This window comes from Leishmania mexicana, chromosome 22 (genome assembly GCF_000234665.1).
Source record: "Leishmania mexicana MHOM/GT/2001/U1103 complete genome, chromosome 22".
Taxonomy (NCBI): domain Eukaryota; phylum Euglenozoa; class Kinetoplastea; order Trypanosomatida; family Trypanosomatidae; genus Leishmania; species Leishmania mexicana.
Genome location: NC_018326.1, coordinates 495,164 through 509,986, shown reverse-complemented (window position 1 = coordinate 509,986; position 14,823 = coordinate 495,164). Strand labels below are relative to the sequence as shown.

Here is a 14,823-nt window from a genome sequence, read left to right as displayed (position 1 = left end):
CACCCGCCCTAGCGAGGGGCCAGGGCGGCGAGCACGAACGGCCATTACAGGAGTTCATACGCCTCCCCTCCCCCCTAGTCCCTTCACTGTGCCTCCGTTTCCTTTGCTTTTTCGTCCACACTGCTGCTGCTCCTCCCACACACTCCCCACACCTCCCACACCTCCCACACGGTGGTGCACAGACTAGTAAAGTGGCAACCGAGGGATAGAGGGGGGTGATGTGAGTCGAACCGAGGCAGGGGGAGGGGGGCAGTGTGGAGGCATATCGTGTTACGCGTGCGTGTGACCAGACCTCTTGCGCCCTTAAGAAAAACCTTTCCCGTTGCGTTCCGAGCCGCTGCGTGCTGCTGCCGCTGCTTGCCCAAATCTGTGAGGACGCAAAATGAGGCGTGGTGGGGACGACGGCATCTCGTGCACCCACATCGCACGCGCACAGACTCGGGAGAGGGGTGTTGCTGCTGGTGTTGGTGGTGGTGAGTCGTCATCCTCTCCTTTGGTTCGCTGTCGGGATGCGGTGAATTGGTCTTCTTCCTCCCACTTGCTCGCACAGAGTGCTCTCAGCCGTGGCGCCACACGGCGCGTGTGGCACATGTACGTGATTGGTGAGTGTGTGTGTGTGCGCCGATCTACATGATCGGGGCTTGCTCTTCAGTCCGTGGTACCACCAACATTTTTTCGTTTTGATCTCTTCTTCTTCCCCCCCTCCCCCCTCCCATCACCCCCTCTCCTGCGAGTCGAGTGTGTTTGCACGCGCGTATCTGTATGTACATATGTGTCTGCGCGCAGCTGGTCGAGACCGGCGCGGACAGTGGAGCGGCACGGGCTCACTTAGTCCCTCGTCTCCCCCCTTGTCTTCGTTCTTTCTTCGCCAAACGCCAGCGGTGCCAATCAGCGGGGTGGGTCATAGCCCATCGTGCGCGGCGTGCGCGTGTGTGTGTATGTGTGTGTGTCCCACGTCGTGCACACGATGGGGAAGAGGGAAGGGGATACATGCACACGCCGCACACAAGGCAGTGTATGCTGTCGCGCAACGCGCACCCGTGCTTTCATGCCGATACATGCGTGCGCGTTGCGCAACGTTGCCCGCCCGTGCTCTCCCTCTCTTTACCGATGTTGCCTTCAACCGTGTCGTCCGTCTTCCATGTACGCGACTGTGTTTCTCACGTCCCCATCCCCGCCTCTCTCCCGTGACTCGATCTCTGCCCACTGCCGCCTTACCTTTCTTCACCGTTTCCGCTTCTGCGCGCTCTCATCGACTTGCTTGACACCCAGCACGCCCACCCCCTGTCGGGGCCCCCTTTTCACCACTCTCACTGTCGTTTGCCCTCCCTTCTTCCCTTCAAACTCCAGCAACGACCACATCTCGCCGATGGAGTTTATCCACTGTGGCTACCTCGGTCAGTACAGCACGGACGGCCGCCGCTTCGACGGTCTCGGCCGCTACACCTTCCCGAATGGCGACGTGTACCTCGGCGGAATGCAGGATGGGCAGTTTCACGGTCACGGCGTCGTTTTCTTCCGGAATCCACCCGGCAGTGATGAGGGGGGCAACGGCGGCTTATCCGCCCGCGCGAATACAGCGTCGCTTCGCCATCTTCCTCCTCCTCAGGCCAGGGGCGACAGAGGCAGTGCCGACGGCGTCGAAGACCATGCGTTGCAGTCTTTCTTGAACCCAGATCAGACTTCCACCGTATCCACTGTGGGTGCAGGCGAGAGCCTGGGGGCAGCGCAGGACTTTGCGGCCCTTGTGGGCAGCAGCGGTGGTGGCGGCGGCGGCCAGTACCGAGGCGTGTGGGAGCACGGGCGGCAAGTGGAGGGCCACTACGTATTCCAGGATGGGCTCGTGTACGGCAGCAGTGGCACAGAGGACATGTCGGCCTACGCGCAGAGGAAGCGCGGGACGTTGTGGACCTACTGCCACGGCAGCGACCGCCGCCTGTGGGAGGAGTACCTGCAGAATGTGGCACCGGTGCTGCCGCACGAAGCGCTCCTTGGCGGGGCACGGCTGCTGCACATCCGCAAAGACGCCATGGCAAAGAAGGAGAGCACCGTCGAGGCTCCTGCCACGAGCGCGGACGGCACGGGTGAGGGCTTGCCCATGGTGCTTCCGCGTGCCTTTGTGCACGCGCGCACGGCGCCGGCGTTTGCGAAGGGACAGCTCACGAGCATCGACGACCCTCGAGTCACGCGCTGGGCTGAGGCCGCCGCGGCCGCCGACGAGAGGCAGGCTGCCTCCCACCTGCAACAACATAAGCAGGAACAAGCCGGGTCACCACCTGCCTGCTCCAGCCGCCGTAACACAGTTGTTGGAGACGGCGAGGACGTTGATGCGAGCTCGGAAGCGCCGCTCGAGCTAATCGAGTCTGCAATTGCCCTCCAGTTTGCGATGGCCGTGCCCACCGAAGGACTGCGTGCGGACGGCCGACTCGAAGATACGGAGACGGATGCGGGTGGCGCCAAAGATGGGGTTGCAGAGGAGGACGGGGTCGCTGTAGCGGCATTGGTGACGGCACCAGCAGCCCCACAGCCGGCGCTAAACTTGGCAGTGTGCCGGGTTTTGGATGTAGAGGACGTGAACAGAGCGCTTGTGCAAATCGTGGCGGCGCCGTGATGTCGTACAGACCCAGATGCATGCACACGCGCAACGCTGGTTGTTTACACGGACCTTTTGCAGCTTTCCTCCTCCGTTCGTTCGCCTCCAGCTTTCACAGCACCGTCGCCGAGTTGCTCCTGCACTTCCTCTCTCGCTCCTTCCGTTGAACTTGCCGATTGCCAGTGGGCAGAGCCGTGGATGAAGCGCCTGCAAGGCACGTTGCCACAGCGCCTCCTATACAGATTGGAGAAGGGTGTGAACGCTTACGGCGCGGGGTCGTACGACCGTCGATGCCTGAGCTCGAAAGACGGCTGTCATCGCACGTGTCGCCTCTCCTCTTACGCTGTCGTTTGATGATGTAATCCAGAAGCGCGTGCACCCCGCACATGCGTACGTCTTTTTCGTGCTGTTTCGCGTCAGTTGTTGTGAGTGTGAGGGAGTCTCTGGCGCCCGACCGCCCTCTCTCTCTGCTATGCTGACGCGCGCCGATGGCAGCTCACTGCGCTCCGCTGTGCTGCCGTACTCGGCTCCCCCCTCCTCACGGATAACCCGACAGACACCCACGCCCATACACGCGATCTGAAATCTGCACATGGACGGGTAGGGCACCGTCGAGGCTTTCATGTAAGTGCGCAGGCCAGCGGAGATTTGGCATGGCCTGCAGACCATCGAATGCCGTTCTGCAAGCAAAATGTGCGCGCATGTGCACGCGCACCACCACATCCACTCTACCATCCCAATCACGCCCACGCAGGCTTGCGCGGTTGCATAAGTGTGCTCGCGCACGTTGCATGCAGCGACGAGAAGAGCACCACCGCTGCGGGGAGGGGTTTCAGGGGTGGGAGGGGGGAGGGACTGGGTATTCTTGGCACGTCAACCAAAGCAGTGCACTGCTTGGCGCGCATATGTGTTGCAGAGGCCTGAACTGCTGCGCAAAGGAAAGGGAGACTCGCCGTCTTGTTGCCAAGGACGGGCAGCTCTGCAGTGAGGGAGAGAGAAGGGGGAGCGTGTATGTGTGTGTAAGACGGGTCGAAGGCACGGCCCGTGTGCACTCGCTGGCATCTCACCTTCCCCCCCTCTCTCTCGAGGCCTCCTTTCCCTTTTCTCCTTATGCTCTTCATGCAGGTGATTCACGACGCATGATGGTGGTGCTGCTGCTGCTGCCTGGGAGCGCCCTTCCCCAGCGCCGCCTCTCCGTTCCTCCCTCGTTACAGCCATCGCACTTGCCTGTCCTCCCCATCGAAAAAAAAAACAAGGCGAGGAGAAAAGGGGGGCCCCTCTCTCTCCCCGGCGCCCTGCGGCACTACGCCAAAACAACGGATGGACGCGCGCACACAAACCCAAGCCTCGTTCACGCGTCCATCCACGTCCTCAGTGCTCACGGTGCACTGCTCCGTTTGCGTGCGCCAGCTTGACCTCGACCGCCGGTCAGGAGAAGGCTCAAATCGGCTGCCGTCACGTAACCCGCCATACAGGGCCCGCTCCTCTCTTTGCCCCCCCCCTCCCCTCCCCCAGCACCACAGCTGATTCCCCACATCAGATAGTCACACAACGAAGCGGAGCATTGCAGACATAATGCTGATGTCGCCATCGCTCTCGACGTACTCGCTCGTGCAGTGCGTCGTCTCCGCCGCGCAGTTCACCTCTGGCGAGATCAGCTTCTACGACACCTACGCTGAGCTGACCGCCTCCGATGCAGACGGCAACAGCACATCCCCACTGCGCATGGAGTACGATGTGCTGGAGCACTTCCGCATTGTGCGGGCGCAAGGGGTGATGCGGCTGACGCTGCCGCGCGGAGTCGTGCGACGATGGGCAGAACAGAACACTTTTGAGACGCAGCTGGACGAGTACGAGGGTGTGCAGACCAACGTGCACAAAGGCAACAGGGCTGAGGCAGGCGCCGTCTCTGGTCAGACAACGGCCTCGACAGTCGTGCTGCTTGTGCAGCTGAGCCTTGAAGACATGGCTGCTTTTATGCGGTCTATCGCGCCTCTTATCGCGGCAAGCCGGCGGATCAGATCCGCGTCGCGCATCTCCGTGACGGAGCCGCTGCCGGTGTACGGGGTGCCGCTGGTGGACCCCGCGGCAAGCGTGCCAATGGATGCGGCAACCTCGCCGCGGACGATGTCAACCTCATCGGCGAGCTCTCAAGAGGGGGTTGCAGAGATCGATTTGGCGGGCGGTAAGAAGGCGGCGCCGGTGTGCGGCCACCGGCACTATCGGCGCCAGCGGCAGGGGCGAGGCGAGAGGGACACGGCTCACCGCACACCGTCTTGCACTGGTGACGATGCTGAGGAGAGAAGAGGATGCGCGTCTGCCAAGCACTCCGAAGCGCGATGCACCACCGTGGCTGCCAAGGATGCCGCACTTCGCGTGCCAGAAACGGTAGCTGAGCTGCTGGGTGGCGACAGCGACGGCAGTGCAACAGGGGTGGCTGAGGCAGAGGGGCACGGTGATGCTGTGCAATTCCTCTCCGGTAGTGCTGCGGCGCTAGCGGGTGGCGAGGAAAAAGATGGAGGGGGCACCGCGAGCCAAACCTCTCGTGTGGCTGACGCGCTCGCCATCACCGCCACCGCCACCACAGGGGCTGCCGCGCAGGTCGATCGATGGCTTCCATCACCGAAGCACCAGCAGTCGCGGCAGGCGACCCCATCACGGCTCGCCAACACGCTGGAGGGTGTGGGAGAGGCACTGGCAGAGTTCATGGAGGAGGCAGAACTCCCGGAACACTATCGTGGCAGCCGCGGCGAACCTCTCCATCGCCGTCGACCGACCGTAGCGGCGGTCATGACGGCGGTGCGGGGCGCGGGTCAGCAGCAGGCGTCTCGATGCACGCATCAACAGCAGCTGCCCATTGTCGCCTCGCCTGCAGCCCCTTCGGTGTGCCCATCATTAAAGTCCATATCAGAGGCGCATGAGTTGTGCCACCCGCATCGGCAACAGATCTCCTCCGCGGCTGCAGTGAAGCCGCAGTGCGAGGAGGATGGGGTGCATGCTGCGGCTGCAGCAGACGGCGGTCCTGTGGTGAAGAATCGGCGATCTAATCAGCGTCCGATGGATATGGCAGCTCACGTGCAAGGGCAGTGCTTGGCTCGAGTTCTCCGCAGCGGTGGCGGCGGCGCGCACCTATGTGCTTCTGAAGTCTCCTTCACGGCTGCGGCCGAGCTGCCACGACTCGCGACATATGACGCGTGCGATGACTGCGCCGAAACACAGGAGGGCCACGCGATGCCTTCACCAGCAACGGAAGAGGTGCGCGACGGCGCCGATAAAGCGGCGGCCGCCTCTGGCTCTGCTGTCTGCGGTGCCCGCGGGGTGAAGCGTGCCGGTGATGGCTGGGGCGGGCCTGAGACCCAGTGGACAGCTCTGCGCGCAAACACGACCACCCACGTCTTTTCGAATGCTGGCAAGGGTGGATTCAGAGACGGTGCCTGCACCGCGCCGACGGCCACGCCCACCCGGCAGTCTTCACGCTCCTCTGGCGCTGCGTCGTCGCTCAAGCTTGGAGATATGCTGGGGGTGCCCGGCGCCGTCCACGAGCCGGGTAGTGCTGCAGAGGGCGTCATTGAACCGTCGCGGCGTACTGTGCAGTTCCGCGGTGACGGCGCGGGTACGGTGCCGCTCAAGCCGTCGCTACCGTACGCACGCAACAGCGGTGCAGCTGACGTGGTGGCGTACCTGCGAGAGTTGTTCCCAGTAGAGGAAACCGTGCGGAAACCGACGCGGCAGCGCCGCAAAGTGCAGACAGCCACCGCCGCGGGTTCTGTGAGGGGACTCTCCGCACCTCAGCGGTGTAGACGCGCACCGGCTCGGAGAGCTGCCACCCGCACCGCCTTGGCCACGGGTGCCGCTGCTGCTGCTCCTAATCTGGTCTTCACCGACGCACCCGACAAGTCAGTGGATGGCGCGACGGCGCCTCCGCTGCCCGTCAAGGCCGCCCCATCACCACTGCTGTCGTTACCAGCGAGGCCGAGTGACAATATCAGCGCTGCCGCAGCCACGCGCGCGACTGCCCAAAAGCGCCGTCGCTCCCCGACTGTAGGCGCTCTGGGGACAGGAAAGACGAGGGCCAAGGTGAGCACTGCCGCTGCCGCGCACCCCTCAGACAACAGTATCGATGCGGCAGAGGACAAAAGCGTGGAGGCCACAAGGAGTGCTGCCGCTTGTGGAAATCCCGCTGCAGCGTGTCTCACGACGCCACCGAAGCCGGAGGCGTGCTCTGCTGTCTCGCTGCCGTCGCGTGTCACCGTCTCCGTCCGTGACGCAGATGCACTGGGGCTTGTCCAAGGACCGCTGCCTCTGCGCAGTGCCGCTTCGGATGCAAAGCCAGGCGCGATGGTGAGCGCGTTCACGCCCGCCGCGGAGGAGGAGGCGGCGGCTGCCTACGCAGCCGTGGAAGAGGGGGCGGCTGCCGCGGCACTGGACGGCGATGCGGCCAAGGTGGCTGGAGGTCTCATCAGGGGGCCTAGCACGGAGGCTGGCAGTCGCGAAGCGCAACGCGATGCAGAGCACCGCCGGGGCACACAGCTGTCGCGGACACAGCTCGTCGTGCACGAGGTAGCGCCGCCGGCTGAATGCGTGGATGGGACTTCGCGCTACCACACTGCAGGAGTGGCAGTAGACCATCGCGACAAGAACCGCGGCCGCTCCAGTATCAGTAGCAGCCAAGCCACGTGCCCACTGCTCTACTGCCGGGAGTCCCGCAAGGAGCGCAGTCGGCGTGTGCTGCGTTACATGAATCTCATCTCGCAGAGCATCGCCGCCGTGCACGAGACGCACGACGCACTGCGCGGGCTGCTCCTCCTCATGATGGAGGAGGATCAGCTCTAGAGTCTGGTTGCCACATGGAGGACAAGAGGCCGGGGCCCAGTCTCACGGTCTCACGGCACCAGCAAGCATGCATGCTCAAGTCTGTCTCGGCGGTAGTGAAGGGACGGCCAGTCCCGACGGGACCTACCGCGAATCGTACGGCTATAGTGTCACACTGTGTGCTGCGGCAGCGCTGACGGACATGATGCTGCCCTCACCTCTTTCGCCTTTCCACTGCGACTGATTCACGCACGCCCTTCCTCCCCTCCACAGGCCTTACTCTCGTATACACGTTGTCCAAAGGCGCGCTGAGACAGACCCATCGTGTTGGGCATGGAGGAGTGGGGGGAGGCGGGCATGCTGTCTGCTGACGTCGGCTTGTGCTGCTCGTCCTCTTGGGCTCGCGCTCAGCCAGTGCCACGTGAGCATTGCACATGATTTCTTCTGCTGCTACCACTGCTACCGCGTAAGTTGCACCTATATGAAAAACAGGCGAACGAAAGGAGAGGGGGAGAGAAAAGGCGGGCGGGGGGTGGGGGGGAGGTGCATCAGCATGTGAGAGGGCACGCACACCCACATACACACACACAACCGCCGCTGATGGATCATGTTCTTCCGTCGCCGCTGCATGCTTGCTGTGACTACTCGAGAGCGCACTTTCTTGTGCGCATGCTGAACGACGCGAGCGGCCCTCAGGCACCAACGAGTGTGCCTTCTGTGATGCTATGCATGCGTGCACGCGCGTGGAGAGATGCACCTTGCCCGCGCACTCGCCCATAAGTGGGAGAGAAGCGGAGGGGGGAGGGGAACGTGTCGCTGATGTTGTTCATCATCATTTCTCTGCTCTCACACCACTGTCCTGCTCCTTGTCCCTTGAATCGCGTGTCTCCTCTATGTCAAGCGAAGGTGTCCACTGCACCAACGCGGCAGCAGGTTTGTACAGGGGGCGCGAGCCACGAGCAGTGCAGACAGCCGCACACACAGACACATATATATATATACATACATGCACGCGCGAAGATACAGGATTACACGTTGACTACGCGCACCCCCATCATATCGCTCGTCTGCCTCCGGCAAAGGAAGCGCGCGCGAGGAGCCTTGCGCCTCCTCTCGAGCATCTCTCTCCCCTCCACGACACTCCTTCTCGCCTCTCATCCGGAGCTGAAGCGAACGGCGGCCATGTTTACCCAGATTAGCCATGCACACACAGAGGTGGTGACCTCTCTCATGTTTTCGCCCCACGTCGTCACGACTGGCGAGGGCGGTCTACTTTGCTCCACTTCTGGCGATGACACGACGGCGCTGTGGGACCTGCGAGCCGGCCCCGGGGCGTCACAGCGGGCCGTGCACCTCACCGGTCACCACGTCGGTCCTGTGAACCATGCACTTTTTCACCCATCCAATGCGTACACGTTGCTGACGGCGTCCGACGATCGAAGCATCGGTTGCTGGGATCTGCGCCGGCCAGATCGAGTCGTCGGCACGGTATCCGGCTTTCAAGAAGGTGTGAACAAGATGCTGTGGCTGCCAGTCACGTCGAACGGCTGCGGAGGCACTGGTGCCAGCAGCAGCGGCGGCTGGAGTGTAGTGAGCGCCTGCGATGACGGTCACGTGTACGTCCACGCACTTGCACTGCCCGACAGCGGCTCCGAGAGAGCGACTGTCGCTGGCGCTGTTCCTGTCCCGCAGGTCGGCACGCTTGTGGACAAGTTTCGTGTATCGACGAGCACTGTGAATGATATCGTGCTCGCACCACACTCTACATCGATCCTTATCACCGCCTCGGAGGATTGCGCGCTGCGGTCGTGGTCGTTACGGCACGCGCAGCAGATGACCAACACGTCAGTAGGGTTAATGGAGGACCGGCTGCTCGCCACTCTTGACGAGTTTGAGAACCCCGTGAACCATGTCGTGGTGGTGCCCAGCGGGCTCATGGTGCCGGTGGAGAGCCGGGCAGCTGGCGAGGACCCGGAGAGCAGCAGCAGCAGGGGCCCGGCTGGCGCTGCCGGTGGCGCAGAGGAATGCGCAGACGCGGCTGCCGCCTCCACAGGCTTTCCTCGCTCGTATCAGCAAGCACACGGCGGGGACGATGACGAGGACGCCGAGGCGGGGAGCGACGCTGGTAGCAGCGCCGGGGCACGACAGCCGCGAAGGGCTACAGACATCTCCGAGGCTGCTGGGACCGGCTGCTGGCTGCTCGCCGCGTGTTCTGAGTGCGTCTTTGGTGTCGACTTCGCGCTGCGCGTCGGCGAGTTCGGCACCGGAGCCCGCGCGTTCGTGGGCCATCAGGACTACGTGCGCGGACTTGAATTCACGAGCGAGGGGAAGCTGCTGACTGTGTCGGACGACAGCACGGCCATCGAGTGGGACCTTGCCACAACGGACCCCATACGGCAGGTAAAGCTGCACGAGGGTCTCGTCATGTCATCGGCGGTGTCACCCTCGCGCAACTTGCTTGCCACCGGCACCGACCGCGGAGAACTTCGTGTGTGGCGCCTGCCGTTTTCGACGGAGCGGATTGGTGGCTCGCCATGATGCCGCTCAGCCGCATCGCATCCACGCATGCGCCCTCCCGCTTTATTCGTGTTTTACTTCACCCTCCCTGACGACGGCCGGACGCACGCCTCAGCGCGCGGCACCACAGGGTCCAGCACCCCTCCCACTCTGTGTGCGGAGGCCACGCAGCCCCCCTTATCCCTGCCGCTGCCGGCCCCGCGTACGGTGGGGACAGGGCCAGGCACCCGTGCCGTGGGGGAGGCGAGGGGAATGCATCACTGGCGATGTCGGCGGCGACGTCCTGGACGGTGTTGCGTCGGCGACGCCCGCGACCGCGAGCACGCTTGCACGGCGCATGTGAGGGGCAGGGTGTCAGCGTGACTCGAGCGTATCCCCCTCCTCCTCCTCCTCGGCCATGGCTGTCTCCTGGTGGGGGGAGCGGCTGTGGGGCGATGCGCGCGGTGCGGTGGCTGCGTCGGCGCATCTGCTGCAGTGCTCGTGTGTGCGTGTGTGTGCGGCTGCTTTGCACCACGCGATGGTGTCTGTGGCGGGGCCGTGGCCGTGCGGGGGTAGAGGGGGAGAGGCGTGTGGAGAGAAGAGACCGCGCGTGGACGGGAAGTTAAGGGGATTAACTAAGCGGATGCAGCTTGGGGACACGGAGAGGAGGTCCTGGGGAGGGAGGAGGGGAGGGGGACCGGTGTGGACGTCCATACTGTGGCATCGGTCCGTGATCGTTGGTGGCGCTTCCGGCGCCCGCGCTCTCTCCGGCACGCGAATGTGGACCTCTTCCCAATGAGGTTCTCACCTCACGGGCCACCCCGCCGCATCCGCCCTTTGCTTTTTTCGCCTCACATATCTTTGCTGACGGACGGGCACACACGCGCACAGATACGGAGCTGTGATCGACGAGAAGACTGTGGGCGCACCAAAGTCAGTGGAAGCCTAAAGGTGCGAAGGTGTTCGAGGAGAAGTGACGGAGAGAGACACGCAGACACGTGTAGACCGACAGACGGACTTGAACGTCGCGGTGGCAAATGTTTTTTCAAAACGTGTGCGACCGATCGTCTGCTTCGATGCATGTCGGGCGTTTGTGTCGCGGCGCGGCGGACAAGGGTGCCTTACGCCCACGTGTCCGGCGCACCCAGCTCTCCAGCTTCCTGTGACGTGTACCACTCCAGCGGAGATCTCATCCAACGCTCTTTCTATCCCCTCCGTCGCTTCCCTTTTCTTGCCCTCTTGACACCCACACACGTCCGTCGGCGCTGCTCTTTGCACGCACCACCACCACGACCACCACCACCATGATCACGGTGGCACATGCCGGGGGCGGCACAAACACATGCGCACATCAAACAACAAAACGAAAAGTGAAGAAGAGAAGCCAGAAAACGAAGACGGCATTTAACAGCAGCAGCAGCAGCAGCAGCGCGCATGCCTTCCCCTTCCCCTCCGCCCTCTGTTGGTCTTCCTCTGTGCCTACTCGACGACTGAGGTGCTTTGTCCACACACTGCCTTCCGGCTTCGCCGTTTGCGCGTGTGTGTGTGAGCCCCTACCTCCCTCTCCGCTCTCACCCTGTGTGTGCGTGCGACTGTCCGCTGTGTAGAGGTGTTTCATCGCGTTCTCCTTCACGGCCGCGTGCGACGGGGACGGGGAGGGGCATCATCGGCTGCTTTGTTTCTTGTGGTTTCCGCGCCTTTCCGACCCTCGCTCACATACACAGCCACACCTCGCCTTTTCTTCACAGAGCACATCTCCGTTGACGACTGCGTTGGGCTCTTCACCCACTCATCACACACACACACACACACACATTCATCACAGAGGGAGAGAGACGGGAGGTGATCTGGACGCTGCTGCGTAGTTCAAACACACCGCCGGCGACGTCTCGCACCCGCCCTCTCTCCAGCTCTCCTTCTCTTCCACTAGTCGCGTCCTAATGTGGCGCAGCTCCCCCCTTTACCATCAGTTCACGGGCGGGGTGGTCGCCGTGTATCACCTACCGGCAGCCGTTGCGGCCGTTGAGGGCAACACTGCTGGGCGACTGGTGCGTTCTCGACTGATCTCGGTCGCGCCATCGGGGCTGCCCTCATTCGTGAAGTACCGCCTTTCGCGCAACAGCGGCAGTGGTAGCCGCAGTAGCAGCATGACGTCGGCAGCAATGGCGGCGTCTGCGATGCGCACGGCTCTCCGCTACCAGTCGCAGAGCAGCCGCGTGCGACCATCACTGCAGTGGCAGGACGGCCAGGTGGATCCGCGCTTCTCGTCGGAGGGCAACATGCGTCGGCTAAACCCGGAGACGATGCCGCACTTTGTAAAGGCAACCATCCAGAAGGACCGACGCGAGATGGGGCTTGGCGAGGTGTTCGACTGGGTGGAGTTCGCGAAAGATGCCATCTACATCCCGACCCGGTCCGGCCCGCTCTGGGTCGGCAGCGACGACCCGCGCGCGTCGAAGTTTGTGCGGCGGCGGGAGAAGATGAAACGGCAGCCGCTGCAGCGGACGCGGCAGAAGCCAGGGATGGACCAAGCCAAGGCGCTCGAGGACCATCCCCTCCGCGAGTACTTCACGACACCGTCCAACCTGCACGACCCAATGAGCGTCGCAACGGGCCTGCACCGTGCTGGGATGATTCGTGAATATGACATCAAGCACACGGCGTCGAAGATCGAATACTTGCCCCGGCCACCGATCGTGTCCATCATGGGCCACGTCGACCATGGCAAGACGACGCTGCTGGATCACCTGCGCCACACGAACGTGGTGGCGGGAGAGGCGGGCGGCATCACACAGAACGTTGGCGCCTTTCAGGTGAAGACGCCAGACGGACACATCATCACCTTCATCGACACACCCGGCCACGCTGCCTTCACAGCGATGCGAGAGGTCGGCGCTACGACAAACGACTTGATCGTCCTCATCGTCTCCGCCGTGGACGGGGTGCAGCCACAGACGCGTGAGGTGATCGAGTTGGCGCAGCGCAAAGGCACGCCGATGGTGGTCGCCGTTACAAAGATTGACCGGCAGCCCGACTGCGACTATGTGAAGGACCAGCTGGCCGCGAACGGCGTGGAGCTGGAGGAGAATGGTGGCGACGTGCAGCTCGTCAAGATCTGCGCCAAAGATGGCCGCGGCATCCCTGAGCTGCTCGAGGCACTGCACCTGCAGGCGGAGCTGTGCGAGGTGGCGACACCCACCCCGGCTCGCGCCGAGCTGTACGTTCTCGAGTCGCGCAACTTGGGCGTCAGCGAGGTGGCGGCGGTTGTACGCTGCGGCACAGTGAAGCCCGGGCAGGTGTTTGTCACAGGCACCGTCTACGGTACAGTGAAGCGGATCCTCGACGACCACGGCGCTACGCTCGACGAGGGGAGGCCGTCGATGCCGGTCGTGCTGCACGGCTTTCGTGTGCCGCCGAAGCCAGGGTCGGTGATGATGCAGGTGAGCAGCGAGAAGCACGCCGAAAAGTTCAGCTACTTCATGCGTGACGTGTACACTGTCGAGGGAAACCGGGAGAACTACTTGCAGATTCTTAACCAAGAGCGGCAGGGTCTCATCCACGGCCGGAAGCCGGACAACAATATCGTGCGCGCGTACAGCACCCAGGCCTTCATCCTCTCGTGTAAGGCCGCCACGTTCGGGATGCTGCAGGCGCTGCTAAAGACAGTCTACGAGTTGCCGCGACTCGAGGGTGTCTCGCTGGACATCCGAGTCACCGAGGTTGGTGGGCTGAAGGACTCGGACTTGATCCTGACGGGATCGTCCGGTCAGCCCGGCTGCGTCCTGCTCTTCGGCGACTGCAAGGACTCCTTCTCTCTCGACGTACCGGTCAACGTGCGCGTGCTGCGGTTCAACGTGTTGTACCACGGCATCGATGAGCTGAAGCAGGTGCTCGTCGACTCTCTGCCAAAGGTGAAGAAGGCGCGCATCATGGCGACGGCGGAGTGCCTGCAGACCTTCAAGGCTTCCCAGGCAGGTCGCACCGGTAATGCCGGTGGCATGAAGGTCACAAAGGGCACCCTCAACGCGGCCCATCTTACCTTTCGCGTGTTGCGGCGACCGCGGGACTTGAAGGCAAGATTGGCAGCGGCAGCGAGCGGCACCAAGATGAGCCCGTCCGGCGGCGACGCCGCAGCCGCGGCTGACGACGGGGCACGGGAGGTTGTGTACGAGGGCCAGCTGAAGGAGCTGCGCCGCTTCAAAGAACTTGTACCGACCGTCGAGACGGGCCTGGAGTGTGGCGTCGTGTTGCACGACGACTTCAGTTTCCGCGTCGGGGACGTGCTGGAGCAGGTTGAGGAGTACGAGGAGAGCCGCGACGTCGACGAGGAGTACGAGGCAGCGGAGAGGCGCGAGAGGATTCTGCGAGAGACGGCCGAGATGCAGGCGCGCATGGAGGAGGCGGAGCGGAAGGCCGTCGAGGAGGCAGCGGGCAGCGCAGAGCTGCATGAGAAGCTCAAGGCTGTGACCGATTCGAGCCGCACGTGAGCTCGGGATGGGGTGGGAGAGGAAGGCTGGTGTGAGTGGCCAAGGGGTCGTCGACGACGATGACAACGAAGAGGGGTGTCTCGTAGGCGAGCGAGGTGCGCACAATGCCCGTTTCTCTCCCATCCCTTTCCTGCACGCCGCTGCGGTGGCGTTTACTTCCCGTGCAGCGAAGGCGTGCGCGGTGGCGTGAATGGCCGGTTGCACGCCTTGCCCATCGCAGCCGGACCCCGCTGACTTCGTCCCCCTCCTGTCGCGCTCCTGTGCTGTGACACACGCAAAGACGCAGTACGTGCCCATGGGGGTCTTCTTGTCTTTCCTTGGTGCTTCTCCCCCTTGCATGCGCGCGGGGCGTGTGCGTGTGCGCCCCACGGCTGCGCCGTCGTGCGCGACGCTGCCGCGTCGCCGTCTCGTCGCTCTCGCTCTCACTCTCTCCCC

At 63.3% G+C, this 14,823-nt stretch overlaps 4 protein-coding genes across 4 annotated transcripts; all 4 read left to right on the top strand.

Moving 5' to 3' along the window:
* Positions 1-967: 967 nt before the first annotated feature.
* On the top strand, positions 968-2,611 carry LMXM_22_1270 (conserved hypothetical protein; the record flags this gene model as incomplete). The annotated part of the gene is made up of 1 exon (XM_003875532.1): positions 968-2,611. The coding sequence occupies one exon, from the start codon at positions 968-970 to the stop codon at positions 2,609-2,611; it is 1,644 nt and encodes a 547-aa protein (XP_003875581.1).
* A 1,563-nt stretch (positions 2,612-4,174) lies between these two features.
* Positions 4,175-7,426, top strand: LMXM_22_1260 (conserved hypothetical protein; the record flags this gene model as incomplete). Its single annotated transcript, XM_003875531.1, has 1 exon — positions 4,175-7,426. The coding sequence occupies one exon, from the start codon at positions 4,175-4,177 to the stop codon at positions 7,424-7,426; it is 3,252 nt and encodes a 1,083-aa protein (XP_003875580.1).
* Positions 7,427-8,587: 1,161 nt separating this feature from the next.
* Positions 8,588-9,943, top strand: LMXM_22_1250 (conserved hypothetical protein; the record flags this gene model as incomplete). The annotated part of the gene is made up of 1 exon (XM_003875530.1): positions 8,588-9,943. One exon carries the CDS (start codon positions 8,588-8,590, stop codon positions 9,941-9,943), a length of 1,356 nt encoding a protein of 451 aa, XP_003875579.1.
* A 2,105-nt stretch (positions 9,944-12,048) lies between these two features.
* On the top strand, positions 12,049-14,388 carry LMXM_22_1240 (putative translation initiation factor IF-2; the record flags this gene model as incomplete). Its single annotated transcript, XM_003875529.1, has 1 exon — positions 12,049-14,388. One exon carries the CDS (start codon positions 12,049-12,051, stop codon positions 14,386-14,388), a length of 2,340 nt encoding a protein of 779 aa, XP_003875578.1.
* Between the last annotated feature and the right edge of the window lie 435 nt (positions 14,389-14,823).